Source organism: Propithecus coquereli, unplaced genomic scaffold (genome assembly GCF_000956105.1).
Source record: "Propithecus coquereli isolate 6110/MARCELLA unplaced genomic scaffold, Pcoq_1.0 Scaffold65, whole genome shotgun sequence".
Taxonomy (NCBI): Eukaryota; Metazoa; Chordata; class Mammalia; order Primates; family Indriidae; genus Propithecus; species Propithecus coquereli.
The window spans coordinates 2,151,436-2,172,123 of NW_012152507.1; the positions used below are offsets into that span (position 1 = coordinate 2,151,436).

Here is a 20,688-nt window from a genome sequence, read left to right on the forward strand (position 1 = left end):
AAAAGCACGGAAACTTTTAAGGTCGTGTTCATGACGAGAACAACAAAAAGACTCTGTTTGGGGAAAGATGATGTAATATTAAAAAGATAACAGAGAAAGCAGAACTAACCAGTTTCTTTTTCTCCAGTCTTCTCTCAATAACTACCTTCAAGTGGAAAGGGTAAAAGAGAAAACTAAATCCAAGGAAGGTAAGAAATAGGAGATTTTTAAACTTCATTATTTTAATGATTTATTTGATTATTCCCAGATAGATTATATCCTAAGATATTTAGAGAACTTGGGGTGTAATCATGCAACTAATGTTAACAATCTTAGAAAGCAATTTTATGAACAAAAGGCAGCATAGATTCATTAAGAATCAATGCTGTTAAACTAACCTTACATAAGCTATAAAACTTAATCAACTCAATACCTAAGAACTTAGTACTCAACTTAAAGCCTGAGCTCTGTATTTTTTTCACTTAATGTTATATTGGAGCATTTCCTGCATGTCATTAAATATTCTCCTACCCTATAATTTTAAATACCTATATAGTGCTCAATTATATAAATATTTTCTAAATTACTTAATCAATTCATTGTGGTCAAGTCTAGACTGTTTCAAATTTTTGGCTTTTAAAAATCATGTGGGAAGCCATGCACCTGTAGTCCCAGCTACTTGGGAGGCTGAGGCAGGAGGATCCCTTGAGGCTGTAGTGAGGTATGATCATACCTGTGAATAGCCACTGCACTCCAGCCTGGGCAACATAGCAAGACCCTGTCTCTACTTTAAAAAAAAAAATCATGCTGGTATTATGATCATTTTACATAAAAGTTGGAAAACTTTTTTTTTTTTTGAGACAGGGTCTCACTCTGTTGCCTAGACTAGAGTGCAATGGCATCATCATAGCTCACTGCAACCTCAAACTCCAGGGCTCAAGCCATCCTCCTGCCTCAGCCTCCCAAGTAGCTAGGACTACAGGCATGCACCAGCACGCCTGGTTAATTTTTCTATTTGTAGTAGAGACGGGGTCTCACTGTTGCTCAGGCTGGTCTTGAACACCTGGCCTCAAGCAATCCTCCTGTCTTGGCCTTCCAGAGTGCTAGGATTGTAAGAACCGGTCCCCCTCGGCCCCAGGAACAGAGAAGCAGAGTCACCGAGGATGCAAATGGCAAAGGAGTTTATTTGCTAGCTCGAGCTAGGGTCCAAGTCCCAGAGCACCAACGCAGTGGCCTCCCTAGGAACCAGGACCCCGCCCCGGGGTAAAAGTGAAGCTTTTATACTTTTGGTTGCGCATGACACACCGGAGGCATATGATACGCTGAGCCCACCATCCCCTTTCCCCCTTTGTCCATTGGTTCCTTTAAAAGTGGAGGATTGTTTAGACCCCTGATTGGGTGGTCCCAAGCCTCAGGATTTTCAATTGGCGCCAGTTCTGATCTGCGTTTGGGGAGGGGGACTGAGACTTAGGCCTACTCTAGGAAGTTTAGCCTGTCATGGAGTTACTCCTGCCCTGTTTTTTTTTTGATTAACTATATTTGACTAACAACTAAAAGCAAGCACAGTTACAGAAGCAAATGGCATTAGTTAAAATCAAAGAGAACACATTTTTCTAATCTAAAACAGTTTCTGTTCCACACAAAACAAAGTACATTCTTCTACTATCAATTCATGCCTTTCAGGATAACAGGTGTGAGCCACTGCACCTGGCCAGTAAACTATTTCTCAGATTTAAGTTAAATTTTCAGAAGAGAAACAAATAAATCAAAGGCTACAACATTTCAAGTCTTTTAATAAGTATTACCAAAATTGTCTCCAGAAAGATGTACCTTTTTATATTCTCACCAACAATATATGAGTGCCTGTTTTTCTAACCCTTATCAATACTGAAAGATTTTGGTAGAAAAATCTTTTTTTGGTGATTTTTAAATTGTGGCAAAATATACATAATATACACTTTACCATTTTACCCATATTTAAGTGTATAATCCAGTGGCATTAAGTGTATTCCTAAGGTTGTACAACTATCTCCACTATCCATTTCCAGAACTTTTTTGTTATTCCAAATAGAAACTTTATACCCATTAAACAAAGAAAAATTTTTAAAAAACACTTTAAATTTTGCCATTCTTTTGCTATGTTATTCAATCCCACCAGTATTACTCTTCCCTCTTCCTAAGATACTGGTATTATTCTATATTAGTCAGAATAGGACAGGCTATTCTATTGTAATAAACCACTCCAAAATCTTGTGGCTTACACAAGAAAAGTTTGTTTCCCATTTAAGTTACATATTCTATGCCAGCCAGTGAGTGTCTCTGCTTTACACAGGCTTTCAGACATCCAGGCTAATAGAGGCTCCCATCATTTCATAGCTTTACTACTTGGAACATGGAGATTTCATAGTTACCAAGGCAGAGCAAGAAGATGCTGCAGAGCCTTGCACCAGAAATGAAATGTTTCAGCCTGAAAATCACATGTGACTTCCATTATAGGCAGAAGCACTTGGTTAGAACTGGTAACATGGCAGGAGGTGGAAAGTATATTCCTCCCATGTATCCTGGAAGAGAGGAGAACTGGGAATGGGTAAGTGCCAGAAGTCTCTACATCTTCATTCATATCCATGCTGATATAAAACTGGCTTCATTTAACTCTTTACAATGATTTTTTTCTATTAACGGAGTGCACACATTAATGTTTTACTTTTTATAATGCCACAAGAAATCTTGGAATAAGAAGTGAAAACAATTAATTTAGAAAACCAGTCATTTGACCTAAGTGAAAAGTCTCGTTTCATAGAGTGATATGTAAAGACACCTTGATGTCTTCCTATCTTTGCTATCGATTGCTATCTTTGGGCCTAGCTTTCTTAATAACTTCTACTTTTTGAAGAAGATGCTGATGCTTTGCCAGTAACACTGGGTCCTCTGCCTTTCATGTGGTTAGTCATGTCAACGTGGATGTCCCATGGAGGATGGTAAATGCTGACAAACTCTTTTTTAAAAAAAGTTCGTTAGCAACCTTTTTGAGAAATGGGATATCAGTACTTAATTAACATGAGCTTAATTAAACAATGCACTTTTTGTTTTAGTTTATTCCTGACAGAAGTTTTGTTTTTGCAAAAAAAAAAAAAGCATTACTAAACAGTAAAGTGTTTACGGGTTTGTTCAACACAATAAAGGAGGAACAGCTCTAGTGATAGTGTTCAGAGTACTCCCTATATGCTCTGCGGCAGCTCTACTCAGCCTCCGTTTTCTTGTACATCTTACACTCAACCTATAATTTTCTGTGTTTCCTGTTGCCCCTGCTGACTGGTGGCCTGGCAACTTCATTCACCTTGAAGGTTATGGAATGGGCCACTCTGAAACTGGCTGGTACACCAAATAGCCAGCAAGATTAGCAGTATCAACTACTTCTCTGGACACAAATACTGGAAGGAGTAGCTGTCCCTACTGGATCATATCCTGGAAAGCTTCATTTCATCAGCAAATGCCCTTTTCCTGTTCTCAAAAGCCTTGGTTGCAATTGCTTCTGGAAAGGTCAGGAAAAGAGAGCTGTGTTATCCTTCAAATATCCTTCCAGATTATCCATGTGTCAAAGCGAGAACTCTGTTCACTGCACATGTGTCTCACATACTACTAGATGAGACCCCGGCAGGAGCTAGAAATACAGAGTGGATGTCCAGCAAACCCATCTGGCCTCGTTTAAAAAATCTTTTCCATGTTTAGTTATTTATGGTAAAACCCTATTTAAAAATGGAAAATCTAGGGGAAAATGGTAAAAGGGAGGGGATGCCATGACAACAGGTATAAAGTGGGTCAGTTCCAGGCAAAGAAGGACTTAAGGTCATACTACTTAGAGCTAAGTGATCAAAGATGATATTATAGTTTAATGAGTTGTATCCCCAGTGTGTGCCATGGGCACTAGGTTCCCCTTTCAGAATATAAATGGGAATGTTACTGTTTTCTGTTCTATCTCAGCCAGATAAACCAATTCAAAATACCTCACGATTTCCCTGAAGGTTCATTGCCTTCTTCTGCCAATCTAGATAAGACTAATCTTCTTTGGCTGTAAGGAATAAACACTGATTCTGTCAACTTAAGAAAAAGGACATTTTATTCCAAGGATGTGGGGTGCTAAAGGAAGCCTGAAGAACCAGCTTTGGAAGCAGCAGCTCGGTAGCCTGCCAGCCAGCAGGTCTCTTTCAACACTCTTGGCTGGAACAGATGAACTTTGTTTCTTCTATCAGTACTTTACTATGTTCAAAAGTCAAAGTCCTGGGAAAGAGAGTCTGGTTTGCCGAGCATAGGTTATGTGCCAAGCCCTTGGTGGTGGCAGGTTGGAGAGGAAAGATTTGCACATGGAGCCTCTAGGGATCTCTTTGGGTTCCCTAGTGTGAGGCAGGCATGGGAATTTTACCAAGACTACATGCTATGTGGGAAAATGATTACCCAGGTGGAAATCAGGGTGATGGTGGGAAGTGGGAATGAAGGTGGGTGTCCAAAAATGCCCGTATTCACCACTTAGAGCTAAAATGATCCATTTAAATAGCATCAAAGCCCATGAACCCATGAGACTGTTGAGTTGATATGTGGTGATTTATTTTACTGTTTTCCAATTATTAGGTTGCTTTGTCTTCTTTTTTTCTGCAACAAACAGCCCTAAGCATATACATTTAAAAAATTATTTTCTTGGGACAAATGGCCAGGTCTGAAATTGCTGGGTAAGAACATGCATTTTTATATTTTTTCACTTTCTATTTTACGGAAGTGCTGATGGACTCTGACAATATGCCTCTAGTCGTGGCAGGTTGGCTTTCCAGTGGCTGGATATTGGCCCGGTAGAAGGTCACCTTGTGGAAACTTCTCTCTGGGTCATACCAGGGATACTTGGGGTGCCAGGAAAAACATTCTCTTCAGAGCTCTTCTCTTTCCTTTCGACTACTATTTTTTTTTAAATCTCAGTTGATATCTGGATAAAACAAACTGCAAGGTCACTGCTTAGGTCGATTGATCACATGTCATAGGAAAGAGGGCAGCATTTGCCTAAGGGATGTACGGGCAGCGTGAATGCCTGCTGCTGTACATGGTGTATGCTCCTATATTACTGTGTGTGTCTGCCCAGCTCCCTCCTCTCCGTGCCAAGTCTCTCCAAAAGCTGGGGGCGGGGTGGGGAGCAGTGATTGCACTAATTACAGGAAATTCCCCCTGGGGAGGGCGCTGGTTGTGTGCTTTGACCCACATCTCCTTGAGCCAGGTTCTTCTACCTCTGAACTTGATAAAAGTCCCAGATTTCTTCAGAGGATATGAACTGCAATGTGGGAGGACTGGAGAATTTTCCCCACACACCCATTTTTCCACTTCCCTGCCCCAGCTTCACTGAGAACGCCCACTTCTCAGCCAGGCTGCCAGGCTGGCTTGGCGGAACAGCAGTGTGCTTTGTTTTACAATTATCCATGTGTCAGCTTCTTCTCCAGGGCTAGAGTATACCAGATTGTAAACCCCTTGAGATTAAGGACAGTTTTGCCTTAGTCTTGCCTGCAGCGTTTACCACAATGCCTTGCCCACCCACGTACTAGATCAATATTTGCTGATCGAGTATCTCCAGGTAAGTGTAATAGTTCTAGAACTTCCTTGGGGCACTAAACTCTTTCAAGTGATGACGTCTAGGAGTCCTGGAAAAGGTGAGCTCTCCTGAGAAGCAAGAAGGGAACCCTGAAGCCCATGCTCAGTGTTCTCAAGGTAAAAAGCAAGGCTAGTGCAGAGCAGGTGGGACGGGTCCTCATTCCCTCTCCAGCCCCAGCTAGACCCATGCTGCTCCAGTCACACGGTCTTTTTCAGTTACTTGTACAGGTTCTTCCACGAAGCCCGTTCTGGAAACGCTTCTTCCCTCTCCACGTCATGTTCACTTCACCTCTTCGCATTAATTCCTCATCCTTCAGGTCTCAGGTCAATTGTCACATCCTCAGTGACATCCAAAGTCCCCTATTTTTTTTTATTTCAGAATATTATGGGGGTACAAAAATTTTGGTTACATATAATGCCGTTGCCTCGCCCAAGCCAGGGCTGCAGGAGTGCCCTTCCCCCATGCAGTGCGCTCTGTATCCACTAGTTGTGAGTTTACAAAGTCTCCTGTTAATAGCACCAGGTACAGCTCCTTCCTAGCACTTATCAGAGATGTCATTCGACATTTTGTATTTTCAATATGTTCTTTCTTTCCGGAGAATATTACTCCGTGAGAGCATGAACCATGCTAGTTTTGTTCACTATTGCTGTCCCACTTCTAGCATAGCACCTGGCATATAATGGGCGCTCAGTGAATACTGGAGGCAGAAGGAATAGTATGTGCACGGCACACTGGTGCACCACTGTGATCCTGGGAGAGACAGAGATTCTGGATGCACTCACAGAGCTTACCCAGCTTAGTGCTCTCAGCATAGCTTTTCTTAAATTGCATCACCCAGATTGCTAGGTGTGGACTCTCAATAGGTGTTCTGTGAAGAAAAAGCTCTTTTAAAGACATAGATGTAATTAAAATGTCAAACACATTTGGACAGTTGTTATTATTATTATTCTGTGAGATAATGTCTTTTTTTTTTTTTTTTAGAGACAGGGTCTCACTGTGTGGCCCAGGCGATCCTCCTGTTTAAGCCTCCCAGGTAGCTGAGACTATAGGCATGCACCACCATGCCCAGCTAATTTTTTTTTTTTTTTTTGAGACAGAGTCTCACTCTTTTGCCCAGGCTAGAGTGCTGTGGTGTCAGCCTAGCTCACAGCAACCTCAAACTCCTGGGCTCAAGCGATCCTTCTGCCTCAGCCTCCCAAGTAGTTGGGACTACAGGCATGTGCCACCATGCCTGGCTAATTTTTTCTATATATTTTTAGTTGTCCGATTAATTTCTTTCTAATTTTTAGTAGGAGACGGGGTCTGGCTCTGGCTCTTGCTCAGGCTAGTCCAGCTAATTTTTTTGTAGAGCTGGGATCTCACTATGCTGTCCAGGCTGGTCTCAAACTCCTGGACTCAAGTGATCCTCCTGCCTCAGCCTCCCAAAGTGCCAAGATTACAGGTGTGAGCCACTATGCCCGGCCTCACTCTTCCTTCATAATACTTTTTTTTTATGGTGGTAAAATATACATAACATAAAAGTTACCATTGTAAGCATTTTTAAATGTACAGTTCATTGGCATTAAGTATATTCACGTTGTTGTACAAGTATCACCATTATACTTTTTGCAGACTATAAGTTCACAAATTTGTTCTGTAGCATCCTCATATCTTGGTGGATTAACCCACCCCCTGCTCAAAGAGTGGCCCTTGAATGACCTCAGCTACTTGGCATTACCCCCTCTTGGCCTCAGTTATAAGTTAAGTGATGGGCCCCCGGGACTAACTGAGTCAGGGCACAGCAGTCTCCTAAATTGGCCTGATTCTCAGATTGAAGTAGCTGTGACAAGGGAGCAGCTTTCTAGCTCAGGAAGGGGTATTATTTACAAGTGAGTCTGGAAATGTTGACGCTATTTGGTTGTCATGAAGGAAGCTTTCTGGAGGCTGAAGTCGATACCCACAAGGTGGGCAGAGCAGAGAGAATCACAGAGAGACGGAGCTGGGTGCTGATAACTGCTTCGGAAGCCTGGCCTACCTCCCCGTGGAGGTTTTCAGCACTGTGGTACAACAATTTATTGCTTTAGCTATTTTAGCATTTTTATTTCTTCCTTTATTTTGTTTTGTTTTCCCTGATACTTGTGAGAGAAAGCAGCCTCATATAGTCTGGAAGACATTTTAAGATCTATCTTAAATTTTTTCTCACTATATTACTTATGCTTTGTCATAGCTATTATTTATATACCTCACAAAGGTGTCACCCTGCAGCAGAAACTGCTAGCTTCCTGCTCAAAATTTATTGTCCCAGCCAGGCACACCTGTAATCCTAGCATTTTGGGAGGCCAAGGCAGGAGGATTGCTTGAGCCCAAAAGTTCGAGACCAGCCTGGGGTACAGTGAGACTCCATCTCTACAAAAAATAGAATAATTAACCAGGCATGGTGGTGCATGCCTGTAGTCCTAGCTACTCAGGAGGCTGAGTCAGGAAGACCACTTGAGCCCAGGAGTTTGAGGCTGCAATGAATAACGATCATGTCACTGCACTCTATCTGGAGCAACAGAGTGAGATCCTGTCTCAAAAAACAAAACAAAATGAAACAAAACAAACAAACAAAAAATCACTGTCTCTTCTCTTTGTAGAAAAATTCAGATTTCATTTAGGGTAGCAATGTACCTGGATAAAAGGCCACGTTTTCCATCTTCCCTTGCAGTGAGTTGTGAGCATCTGACTAAGGTCTGGTCAATGAAGTAAGAAGTAAAAATATTGTGTGATATGCACAGGAATGCTGAGAAAAGAAGCTGACTTGACTATTGGGGGGCCCTTTTATCTTCTCATCTTCTCCCTTCTTTCTTTCCAGAAGGAGCTCTAGGAGCCATCTTGTACCACCAGTGACATTGAGTAGGAAAGTCAATGCTTCCTGGGGTCTGGAATCATGGACTTCTTTTATGAGGGAGAGAGAAGAGAGAAGAGAGAGAGAGAGAGAAAAACTCCTCATGGTTTAAACCACTGTTATTCTGGATTTTCTGTCATAATGCATCTGAACCTAACTTACTCACAACCTGAAACATATCCATAGATTCAGTGGAACCCGTATTTGACTTTATAGACAGTTACTTCATGACTCATCAGGGAAAGACAATATTGTATGTAGCGGAACCTACATAAAAGGAAGCTTTGCTCTGAGTTAACCTCTATTTTATCTAGACTGAAACTTGACCAGCTTGCATTGATTCAAATCCTTAACTAATCCAAGCACTGAGCAAAGCCTAAAAATACCATTTTGGGTGTCAATGTCTACCTGACATGCATGCTTGAATGTCTCCCTGGCATCTTGAACTTCATTAGTCTGACATTGAAACTGACCCTACCCACCCCAGTCACCGCCAACCCCGCCACGTTGTCTCCTTTCAGTAAATGACACATCGATCCACCTAACTTACCATGCCACAAGCCTGAGGGCCATCTCTGACACCTTCTTCCTCATTTCCAATATCCAGGCCATTGTGAAGTCCCAGAATCTCCCTCTGAAATACATTTCACTTCTATTTCTCTCTGTCTCCAGTGTCACTTTGGAGGGTGAAGCTATACTATTTCTTGCCCAGACAACTCCAACAGCCTTCTGTCTAGATTCTCATTCTCTACACAGCAGCTATGGAGAAAACACAAACCAGATCATATTACCACCATGCACAAAACACTTCAAAGACTTCCAGTAGTGTTGGGATACAATTCCGAATTTTATGGCTTATGAGGCTCTGCATGATGTGGCCTCCGTCTACCTTCCACCACCTAGCATTGTCATATACCAGTTTTTCTCACTGTGCTTTAGCCACGTGACCTGCAAGTCTTCTGAATGTGCCATCCCATCTTGCACAGGCTGGTTCCTTGCCTGGATTACTCTACTCCCACCCTCTACCGGGTGGTTAACTCCTACTGATTCTTCTGGTCACTGATTAAATAACACTTCCTCAATGAGGCCTTCCCATTCCCAATCTATATCAGGTCCTCCAATTATAACCTCTCAGACACCCTGTAACTGGCAAGTTATGTGAGTTATGTGCAACTTAATTTTAAATTAGATATATGTTTGTGTGATTTTTTTTTTTTTTGGTATAATGTCAGTCTCCCTCCAGAGACCAAAAACACAGTGAGGACAGCCACCATCTGTTTTGTGTGCTGCTGCATCACTAACACCTAGCATGGTGCCTAACACATAGAGATGGTTAACAAATATTCGTGGGAAGACTGAATTAATTAATGACCTCAAGATGAAACCTGGAATCTCAGTAGCATCTGCTTTTGTGACTACTTACCTTTAATTCTGTCTCACATGGTTTAATGCTATGATTTAAGGGCTGCCCTGCCCCCTAAATCTTTCCCATATTGATAGAATGTCTTCTCATTCCTCTCTTTAGCCCATCCTTCCCGCCTTCCTCCTCCTTCTCTTGATCCTCATCATTATCATAACTCTTAGCAGGCACTTGACAAACACAATTTCATTAAATCTTCTCCAGCAACCCGCAGCTGGTACGTCATCATCTCCATCTCATAGATGGTAACTCTGAGGTTTAGAGAAAATCTACCTTTGCCAAGGTCACACAACTATTGAGTAGTAAAGCTGGACCTGGAACTCCTAAATATCTATCTTCGTACTGTATAGAGGTTTCTCTTTGCTTGGTCATACTTCTCATTCATCCCACATTTCCTGATCACTTGTACCAGGTACTGTCCAAGGGATAGTTGGATAAAACAAAACTAATTCAGCCCCTCCACTCCTGGCAATTACAGTAGACCTTTCTGTATTGCATTAAGATTCTTGTCTACTTGCTTTTTAACACTGTGTGTATGTGTGTTTGTGCGTGTGTGAAGTGACAAGTTATTTTTTTTTTTATGATGTGAAATTGTTTTAAACAACTTGTTTTGCTCCAATTAGCTGAAGAACTGGCCACATCGAATGAATGAGAAGTGGGAAAGGGTAAGGAAGGAGAGGTAGTTCTAGAATAGCTCATCTTTTAAAAAGTTTTAAGAAAACTTTATTGGGATATATTTCACATGCCAAAAAATCCACCCATTTAAACTGTACAATTCAATGATTTTTATTATATTCATAGAGTTGTGCAACCCTTACCGAAATCTAAGTTTAAAATATTTTCATCACCCAAAAAGAAACCCCTTACTGGCCGGGGGCGGTGGCTCAGGCCTGTAATCCTAGCACGCTGGGAGGCCGAGGCGGGTGGATCGTTTGAGCTCAGGAGTTCGAGACCAGCCTGAGCAAGAGCGAGACCCCGTCTCTACCAAAAATAGAAAGAAATTAATTGGACAGCTAAAAATATATAGAAAAAATTAGCCGGGCATGGTGGCGCATGCCTGTAGTCCCAGCTACCTGGGAGGCTGAGGCAGGAGGATCACTTGAGCCCAGAAATGTGAGGTTGCTGTGGGCTATGATGACGCCACGACACTCACTCTAGCCCGGGCAACAGAGTGAGACTCTGTCTCAAAAAAAAAAAAAAAAAAAAAAAAAAAAGAAAAAGAAACCCCTTACTGCCTTACTGTCTACACCTTTTATTCTACCCGCTCCTTGCCTCTGGCAACCACTAATCTTTCCATCTCTATAGATTTCCCTATTTTGGACATTTCACATGAATGAGGAGTGTAATATGTGGCCTTTTGTGGCTGTCTTCTTTCACTTAGCATAATCTTTTCACACTTTGTCGTGTTGTTGCATGTGTCAGTACTTCCTTTTCATTACAGATTAATATACCGTTGTATGGATACACACATTTTGTTTATCCATTCAACAACTAATGGACATTTTGGTTGATTACACTTTTTGGATGTTATGAGTCATGCTGCTATGAACATCTGTGTACTTGTATTTGTGTAGACATGTATTTTCATTTCTCTGGGGTCTATACCTAAGAGTAGAATTGCTGGGTCATCTGGTACCTCTATATGTTAACACTTTGAGGAAGTGTCAGCAGCCCCTTTTTATGAGGAAAGACTTAGGGTTTTGTCCAGAGGATTCAGTGCTGGTCAGTGTCAGCTGTTTTGCAAGGCCCTGTGTGTTTACACCCCTTCTAAGGTTGAGTGTCTTTCTTCCCCTTTATTTGCCTCTTTTATTCTCTTTTCAGTAGACTCCAGTCCCCTGCTGATTTTCGCAGGAACTGAAGCTTTCAACTCCTAAAAGTTATTTGTAAAACATTTTGAACTCTCTGGAGGATGGACATTAAAGTAATAATGTTTATCTGTGGGTTCAGCAGTCAGGCTGCTGTTTTGTAACAAAAGAGCTTATTGAGTAGGAGGCTTATTTAACTTGTTCCTGAGGGTTACACTCCTACAGCGCACTGCCCAAACAGATTCTTAATTACCATGCTCAGTCTGAAGGTTTTAAAGAGTTCCTTTGAAGTTTCTTGGTAACATTATCATCATTAGTAGGCTTATATGTGGAAACATATATTGTGTTTGTAGATGTATGTGGAGTCCTAGTGTATTCCTGGAACATATTAATAATTGTTTAATAAATTGTTAGTTGGTGTTATGAAGCATCATTCTAATGAACCATTAGTGGTTTCTTTTAGGTATACATTTCAATAATTTAAAATGTCAGCTTCTTAGGGGACACATTTGAGTTCTGTTTCATGACACACGAAATAGAAAACTTTCAGGTATAGTGACATAAATCCTCATTTGATCTCTCCCACCCGGTGTAAACCACACATACTTTGTTTTCCGTGGTTATTTTTAAAGCAATAAAGATCATCTCTACTAATTCAAGCACATTTAATCCGCTGAACACAACAGAAACAACTTTTCTGCGGTTTAACCACACTCTGCCTTCCCCTAACTCATTCAGTGTGGATATGCAGACAGGCGACACAGGAGCTGCTGGGCCACCAAGAAAACGCTCTTGCCGTTGTAAAGCTTTCCATCTCAGGAGGAGATTTACACGCATCTTACTTCTTTAAGTGGGCGAACAGGAATAAGGAAAAAGAGAGCCAGGAGCACGAGTCAGTTCACAGCTCCGGTCCGTCCCAGGAAAACTGAGATCAACGAGTCAATCGTTTCCTCCGGCACTGCAGACCGCCTAGAGTTATGCCGTGCGGCTGCGGGCACTAGGAACTGCTATCCCGACTCTCCTTCCCGGTCCCCGTGCGGTTCCTTGCATCGGGGCGCCACTGCGCGTCACCCCGGGACGGCGAGCCGAGGAAGGCGGAGGGCGCAGGGGAGCGGCGGCGCGGAATTCCACGCCGAGGGAGCCTCGGAAGGAAGAGGAGGGGCCGCTGCGCGTGGGGAAGAGAAGGAAGACGCGTCCGGGGCAGGGAGGGGAGGAGAAGGGAGGAAGGAGGAAGGCGGAGGAAAAAGAAGGGGCGAGCGGGGGAGCGCGGGGCGGGCCCGGGAGGCGGCCGGGGCGGGGCGCGGAGCTTCGGCGGGGGCTGCCGGGATTGGGCGCCGCGGCTCTCGCTCGCCCGGGCAGCTGCTCCTCGGTGCGGCCAGGCTCCGCGGGGCATGTCCGCGCCGCGCTCGCCGCGCGCCCCGCACTGCTAGCTCCTCCCGGGCTTCCTGCCCGCGCGGCACCTGGCTGCGGCCTCGGAGCCCCGCTCGGGCGGCAGCGCGCGGCCGTGAGCGCCGCGCCGGGACCGCTGCCGTCATGGGGCTGCAGCCGCTGGAGTTCAGCGACTGCTACCTCGACAGCCCTTGGTTCCGGGAGAGGATCCGCGCCCACGAAGCGGAACTCGAGAGGACCAACAAGTTCATCAAAGAGCTCATCAAGGACGGGAAGAACCTCATCGCTGCGACCAAAAGTAAGCGGGACCCGGGCGCGGACGGGCTGCAGCGTGGCGAGGCCGGGGGGAGCCTCTCCCGGCGGGTGACGGATGGTCTCGCGCTGGAGGGACGGGAGCTTCCTTCTGGACCAGCCCGCGTCGCTTGGAAGCCGGGAGGCCCCGGGCTCATTCCTCCCCCAGGCAGCCGGGGCGAGTCCCCGATCCTGCCCGTGCCGCCTGGCGGCGTTGGGAGTGAGGAGCGCGCGCGGGAGCCCCGCCGGGCCCGGCCGAGCACCCCTCAATGCCTGCCTTCTCCGCGGGACCAACCCTCGGCTCTCCCCGCCCGGGCTCGGGTTTTATTGCTGCCTAAACCTACTCACAGCCTCCTCAAAACTGAGAAATCAGTTTGACTAGCTGTGTCTGGTGACCTCTCGAAAGAGTTTTCCTGGGGATTCCTTGAAATCCTGCTGGGTGTTGAATTTTTCAGCAGTCCCTTAAGCTGCACCTTTTCCCTCTCATTTTCTTATCTTCTGCAGCTGTCTTGTCCCAGGTCCTTCACTGTGCCAAACCAGAAAGTCCACCTGGCTTTGTGCTGCTTTCTGCACATTCCTTCTCTCCTGTGCTGAGGAGGGTTCAAAGATTGGGGTTTGAAAGGGTGAGCGGACAGCCTGCCCTCTGGCCCGGGCGGGCACTGTCTGCAAATAGGGAGTTCCACCCTGGTCAAACTTGATGCCTTTCTCCCCTGATCCTCTCCGTGTTTTGAAAACCCTGGAAGAAAACAGGAGATACTGGAGAGATAAGTGTACTTAGTGTGGCTGAGAAGAGTCTTTGTAGGAGAGAGTGGGCTGAAATTCATGCAGAAACATCGAGTTAATGATGCTGCTGGAAATGGGGCGGAGTTAGCTCAGGCGAGGAGCTGGGCAGCCTAACCACCCCTGCCTGGGCCCTTTAGCCCCTTCTGAGGATGGCTGCGAGGGCCTTCTTTCCCTCTTAAAAAGACCCGCCCATACAGCTCACAGGGACGTGGGCGGTATCCAGCTGTGTGGGTCTGTGTTCTTAGGACCTTTATACCGTATCTAGTTTCTTAATTCCCTATTTCCCAGCCTTAGGAATTTGTCCCATGTACACTTGTTTGTACATACCACCTCTGGGACAAATCCCTGATCTCACACCCCCCTCCGCTATTTCGCATTAAGGAAGATTAAAACATACTGAACATACTGTTTCAGGCACCCCGCATGGTGTCTGGCACAGTAAATATTCCTTTAATGAATGAGTTGAAGTACATTTCAATGGGAAGAATTTAGTGAGCCATCCCTGTAATTTTGGAAGCAACTCAGTCAACTTCCCTGGGTGATCTCCAAGGTTCCATTTGGTTCTGTGACCTCTTTGATCTTGCAAAATCAAGAATGGGACTCACTTTGTTTGGGACATGTGATGAGTGGGCTTATTTGGTTGATGGCTCTCCAGTCCCTTGGCATGGGGCATATAGGTTAGGTGGCAAGTAGGGAGAGCTGTAAATATGTAGGGGGTGAGCGTAGAAGGAGGTGAGGGGTGCGGAGTAAACAGGAGAGAGAAGACTTTTCTGTAGCTGCATGTTAACCAGAGTTACTGGCTGGGAGAGTGTACCTTCTCTCTCACTGGCTGTAGTAGCAGCTCCCTCTGGAGCGAGGGAGATATGGAGAGAGGCAGAGGGCAAAGCTAGCTTGGCCACTGGTAGAAAGCTATTTCTGTGACAGCATATTAGCTTTCCTGCCAGCAGGACGCATGCCTCATATTCCAGCAGCAGCTAGTGCATCCGGGGGGCCAGCTGCCAGCCTTCTTCCTCAGACTGTAGACTTTCTTGAATTTGTGAACCGGTATTTTACTCCTTTTGATTCTTGTCCTTCTGCATAAGAAACATAATTTATAATCATGCTTAAGGGAGCAACCGAAAAGTATCTTTTTTCCTCCTTATGTCCTCTAAATTCTTTCCCAGAGATGACAGAAACACAGCTTTAGCTCATATGCTTTTGGCCAATGAGGAAGACTCTAGCTTTTCTCCACTTGCTCCATAAAGTTTACTTCTAATTCCTATCAAAGAGCCCTGGACTTAAGTCAAGGGACCTGAGTTTAAATTTTCTTCGCTGTTATGGCCTGGCTATATGACAATTGAACAGGTCTTGTAATTCTTTTGTGTTCGGTTTCCCCTGCCCTACTTCTTCAAGGAATTAGTAAGGTTTTGCAGCGTTGGAAAATGGCTTGATGAAGTCATTTGAGACTGTAAGTCTAGGTCAATTGTTGACCTAACCAGTTGAGCCTTTCTATAACATGGGAGTCAAAAGAGTTAAGGAAGGACATTAGGTGGAGGATCTACAGAAAGAAAGTCAACTAGGTCAGATTGTTTGTATTTCCAGATGTTTTACACTTTGTTTTGCCAAAAGGGCCTCTGTGCATTTTCAGAATTATGTGCTTAGGTGATTTCTGTTTTTAATTGCCCTGTAAGATGTCTCCTGCATGCACTAAATACTTGTTGGACTTATGTAATTTTGATATCTTGATGCTTTGAAATCTTCCATAAATATTTAAAAAGGCTGAAAGCCTATAGGACCTGAAGGCTTACTGCTGAGTTCAATTATATAGCAATCAGCAAATGTTTAGCACGTACAATTTGTTAAATATTGGAATTAGACACAAAGAAGAAAGAAGGTAGAGTCCCTTGCTCTTGAGTTTATTGTTCTGTAGTTGAGGAACGTTTTTGAACTCCTGTCTGCACTGTGCTAAATTCTCAAAGAAACAAAGGATACACAGACATACATGTTAAAAGGTTAAAAATTCAGTGACAAGTAAATATCCTAATTTTTCCAGAAACAAGAGTTTGTATGGTAGAGCAGAGAAAGTTTGCTGGAAGTTTTGGGACTCACCGGTGTTTTAAGTAAGGAATCGAACCTTGTCAGATTGGAACAGCTGAAAAGAAACCAGAACACCTGCAGTGTTTGGGCAGAGTGAAGAGACCAGTTTGGCTGGAATGGAGATCTCCTTTCAGGGAGTAGACTGGGATGAATGGAAAGATCAGTTTCAGATTATGGAGGGCCATAAAACAAGGTTAGGAATGTGGACTTTATCCTGAGGAGAATTACTGAAGGTTTTTCAGCAGAAGCCTGACATAATGGGAAAGAGATAGGTGAGGGACGGTATTGCACATTTTTGTGTAGGGTGAGTTTGGAGATAGCAGCGGGGGTGGGGAGGAGCTGAGAGAGAAGAGTCGTTGACTATGTGGTGGATTTGGAGATCATTCACTCAATTCAATGGGTTCTTTGTTCCAATGGCTTTTGTAGTTCTTTCTCTTTTCACTCCTTTCCTTTCCTAGAATAACTAGTGCCCCCTTTCAATGCAACTTAAACATTTGTAAGCCTTTTATATGGTGTCTGTGTAGCTTCAGGTGCTTATGATTCATACAAATACATAGCATATTTGCCAGAAACAGCAATAAGCCATTTACGCTTTTCTCAAATTTTACATTAAGAAAATATATCCAGTTCTATAGTGACATGTTTTTTTTTTTTCAGAGACAAGTTTTCACTCTGTCACCAAGGCTAGAATGTCGTGACACGGTCATAGCACACTGCAACCTCAAACTCCTGGGCTCAAACAATCCTCCTGAGTAGCTGGGACTACAGGTGTGCCTCACCACCCTCGGCTAATTTTTAAATTTTTTCGTAGAGATGGGGTCTTGCTATGTTGCCTAGGCTGGTCTTGAACTCCTGGCCTCAAGCGTTCCTCCTCCCTTGGTTTCCCAAAGTGCTGGGATTACAGATGTGAGCCACTGCACCCAGCTGGGAAGTATTTTTTAAACTAATAGTCATCAGTTATTAAGCACTTATGTGGTTATATAAAATGCTTTTTAGTAAATTAGATTGTCTAGCATTGTGTGTGTGTGTGGGGGGGGAGGGGTCGGTGGTGGCTGGGAGGGTGAGTGAAGCTGGAGGGGCCCTCATAAGTGAGCCAGCTCTTCTTATTACAAACGTGGAAAAGGATGTAAGCGACCTTGTTAGTGGCAGAGCCCGGACTCCAATTTGGGTTTTCCAAGACTTGGTTTTGGTACTTCTTTCAGGCCTTGGTATTTTAATGACTTTTGCTTTGTTTCTCTCAGAAAAATGTAAAAGTTCCCTTTTGTGGTCTTTATCTTTACTGTTTCAGAAAAATGTTCTTTTGGGGAAATTTCTTAAGTTGGCGTTACATTGAATGTACTGAGATTTGGAAGACTTAAAAGAATTTCACTTCTTTGTAAACTTGAGCCTCAGTTTCCCTTTTTGTAAAGTGAGACTGATGCAGAAAGCCTGGAGGATTAAATAAAATGCCGTGAAAGTGTTTTGAAACGCAAATATAAAATGGTTGTGTATACACTTGGATTGATTCAGCCAACATTCCTTTTTTATTTCTGACAATCCAGATTTTGTTCAGGTGTCTGTATCTTTTTCCAAATGACTCAGGGGAAGGCAATTAGGGGTAATTCTGATGAGTTTAACTCAGTATTCTCAGTCCTAGCTACCCAATAAAATTACCTGGGACAACTGTATAAAAGATGTACGGTCAGGATTGAGAATTGCTAAACTCCAACTCAGTCATGGTAAACCCATTTTCTGGGCTAGTAATTGTTTTAAGGATGAGGATGTAACCCCCCAGTTCTGGCCAGTGAGACAGGACAGGGAGTCTGCTGGAGACTTTGGGAAAAGGTTTCCTTTTGTCATAGAAGACTCAAAAAAAGATGGTTCTCTACTCTTCTTCTGTGTTGCCTGGTTGTGATGCTGGGAACTGCTGCCTGCCATCTTGGACCCATGAGCGGAGCCAGCCTGAGGGGAAGCAGAGTAGAGAGCTGAGTCTGGGTTTTTCATGCTATTGGGGGAGCCATGGATTGACTGTGCTGGAAGCCCGCGTCTGGACATCTTGTTAAATGACAGCAGCCAGTTTGAGTTTGGTTTTCTGCCAGACAACACCCTAATTTTGATGGAGTGGTATAATTGTAAATTTTGTGCTGATGCTCCCATTAAGTGGAATTTAGAGAGGTATAGAAAATCAAATGTTATTTTAAAAAGTTAATAAATTACGAATATAATTTTTCCCTGAATGGAAAAGAATACTCATGTATATTCCTTGCCCCCAAGAGATTACCATAGACCCCCTATAATTGGGAGCATCACTTGGAGTAAGTCAAACTCTCACTTGTGGTTTTATTACAGAGGGCTGGTCTCGTGTGAATATAGGCTGGCTATCAATATAATTACAGTCAGACTTGAGCTAGAGTGAGGACCTAGACAGGCTTTAAAAGCTTGAAATGCCTTCGTCATTGCAGGTGGTCCTAATCTCAATTTAGAGTGGCCCTTATTTAGAGCCCCCCACCAGCTGGGCCATATTTATTTAGACAGGTCAGTCAGTGATCTGATGTTCTCAGTGTCTGACGTTGCCTTTTTCTTTCCTCCCATCTATTGGGGTTCCTCTGACTGCTTCCTTTTTTGCTGAGGTTTTTGTTTTGTTTTTTGAGGGACCAGGGAGCATCATAGACTTTTGGAGGAGGAAGACAGAGAAGAGGAAAATATTTTTGTGTTTAATCTTTTTTTTTTTTTTTTGAGACAGAGTCTCACTCTGTTGCCCGGGCTAGAGTGCCGTGGCGTCAGCCTAGCTCACAGCAACCTCAAACTCCTGGGCTCAAGCGATCCTCCTGCCTCAGCCTCCTGAGTAGCTGGGACTACAGGCATGTGCCACCATGCCCGGCTAGTTTTTTCTATATATTTTTAGTTGTCCAGTTTATTTTCTTTCTATTTTTAGTAGAGACGGGATCTCGCTCTTACTTAGGCCAGTCTCGAACTCCTGAGCTCAAACAGTCCACCTGCCTCGGCCTCCCAGAGTGCTAGGATTACAGACGTGAGCTACTGCGCCCGGCTCCTGTGTTTAATCTTCAGGATAGCTGGTAAGAGAATATTGTATAGAAGATTAACACCATAAACTGAGGTACTAGCCTGCCTGGGTCCACATCAAAGCTTAACCACCTGTTAACAGTGGATCCTTGCTCAAGCTGCTTAGCTTTTTGGTATCTGTGCTCTTCCCTGTAAAATGGAGATTATAATACTACTTACTATATTGGGTTACTAGTTGGACTAAATGGTTAGTTAATACATGTAAAGAAAGTGTTTAGAATAGGCACTCAAAGATTAACAATTATGACGACATCTAAATTGCAGGTATATGTCCTAATATCAAGGCCCTGTTCTTGCCTGCAAATGGCTTCTCTGGTCCTTACACAAGTCATCTAACCTTTTAGTTTTTAGTAACCTTTATACTCCCTAACAGTATATTTGTCCACGTCACCATTACCAGTGACTAAGAAAATAGACAAAATTGTCAAATTCTGGAAAGGCTTTCAGATTTTGAATGCAGTTGAGGATACTGGAAAATTTTGAAAATAAGTTGGCAAATCAAAGCTCAGTGGTATCTTGGGAAAATATTTTCTAGAATTTATTTCTGATTCACAAAGATTTGAAGATGAGGTAGGAGGTGTCACCAAGGCTGTTGTAAATCTAGTAAGCAATCTACAGCTGAGGTTCAAGCAGTCAGCAACAGGGCCCTCATCCAGGGGCAGATAAGGAAGAGTTGATGAGGAGAGAGTTCTGCTCAAGGTACTGACATGACAATACCAATGACTAGAGCCTTCAGATGCTTAAAATTACAGTGATACTTTTTGAGCACATTAACTCTAGCGTTTAACATGCTGGAAAGCTCTAACAACTGGACAGTTCTTGTATTTGTTATGATAAATTCACTGTGAGAAAAAGAAGACAGCCAGAGACATCCCTAAGAGGGATTTTCCTAAGAGCTGTTTGGTAATCCTCTTCTCTGCAAAAGAATCCTCAAAGTCCCCAGGACAAATTCCCAAAGAAGCTGTTTTGAATTCTGTGACTCCAGTAGCTGTTTATGACCTTACAGTTTGTTTTTGTTTTGCATCAAAAGAGGCAAGAATTATGAAGGCTATAAAAATATTGTGTAGTCCACTAGTTTATTATAAACCATGCTTTAAGTGATTGCTGACTGTGTGTGGCAGTGAATAGGTAAATTGCTTACATTTATTAACCACAGTTAATAAAAATATGTCACCTTTTGCAACTTCTGTAAAGCTAGAAATGTAACTATTAAGACATTGTTTTATGGGATTCAGTGTTTAGTATTGCTTTTTACTTTCCACATCTTGTTTAAAGAAAACTTGTCTGGTTAAGTTGGCTTTATTTTGGGATTTGTAGGCGAGTGTTTAGAAATTTATAGATTATAATTCTTTTTTTTTTTTTTTTTTTGGAGACAGAGTCTCACTGTGTT

At 43.3% G+C, this 20,688-nt stretch overlaps 1 protein-coding gene across 1 annotated transcript in view; it reads left to right on the plus strand.

The window, feature by feature from the left end:
* Positions 1–13,080: 13,080 nt before the first annotated feature.
* Positions 13,081–20,688, plus strand: part of ARHGAP10 (Rho GTPase activating protein 10) — a 285,825-nt gene continuing 278,217 nt past the window's right edge. The window contains exon 1 of the mRNA XM_012660012.1: positions 13,081–13,383. Coding sequence (XP_012515466.1) covers positions 13,230–13,383 — 154 coding nt within the window. The 5' untranslated portion in view covers positions 13,081–13,229. The remainder of the gene's footprint in view (positions 13,384–20,688) is intronic.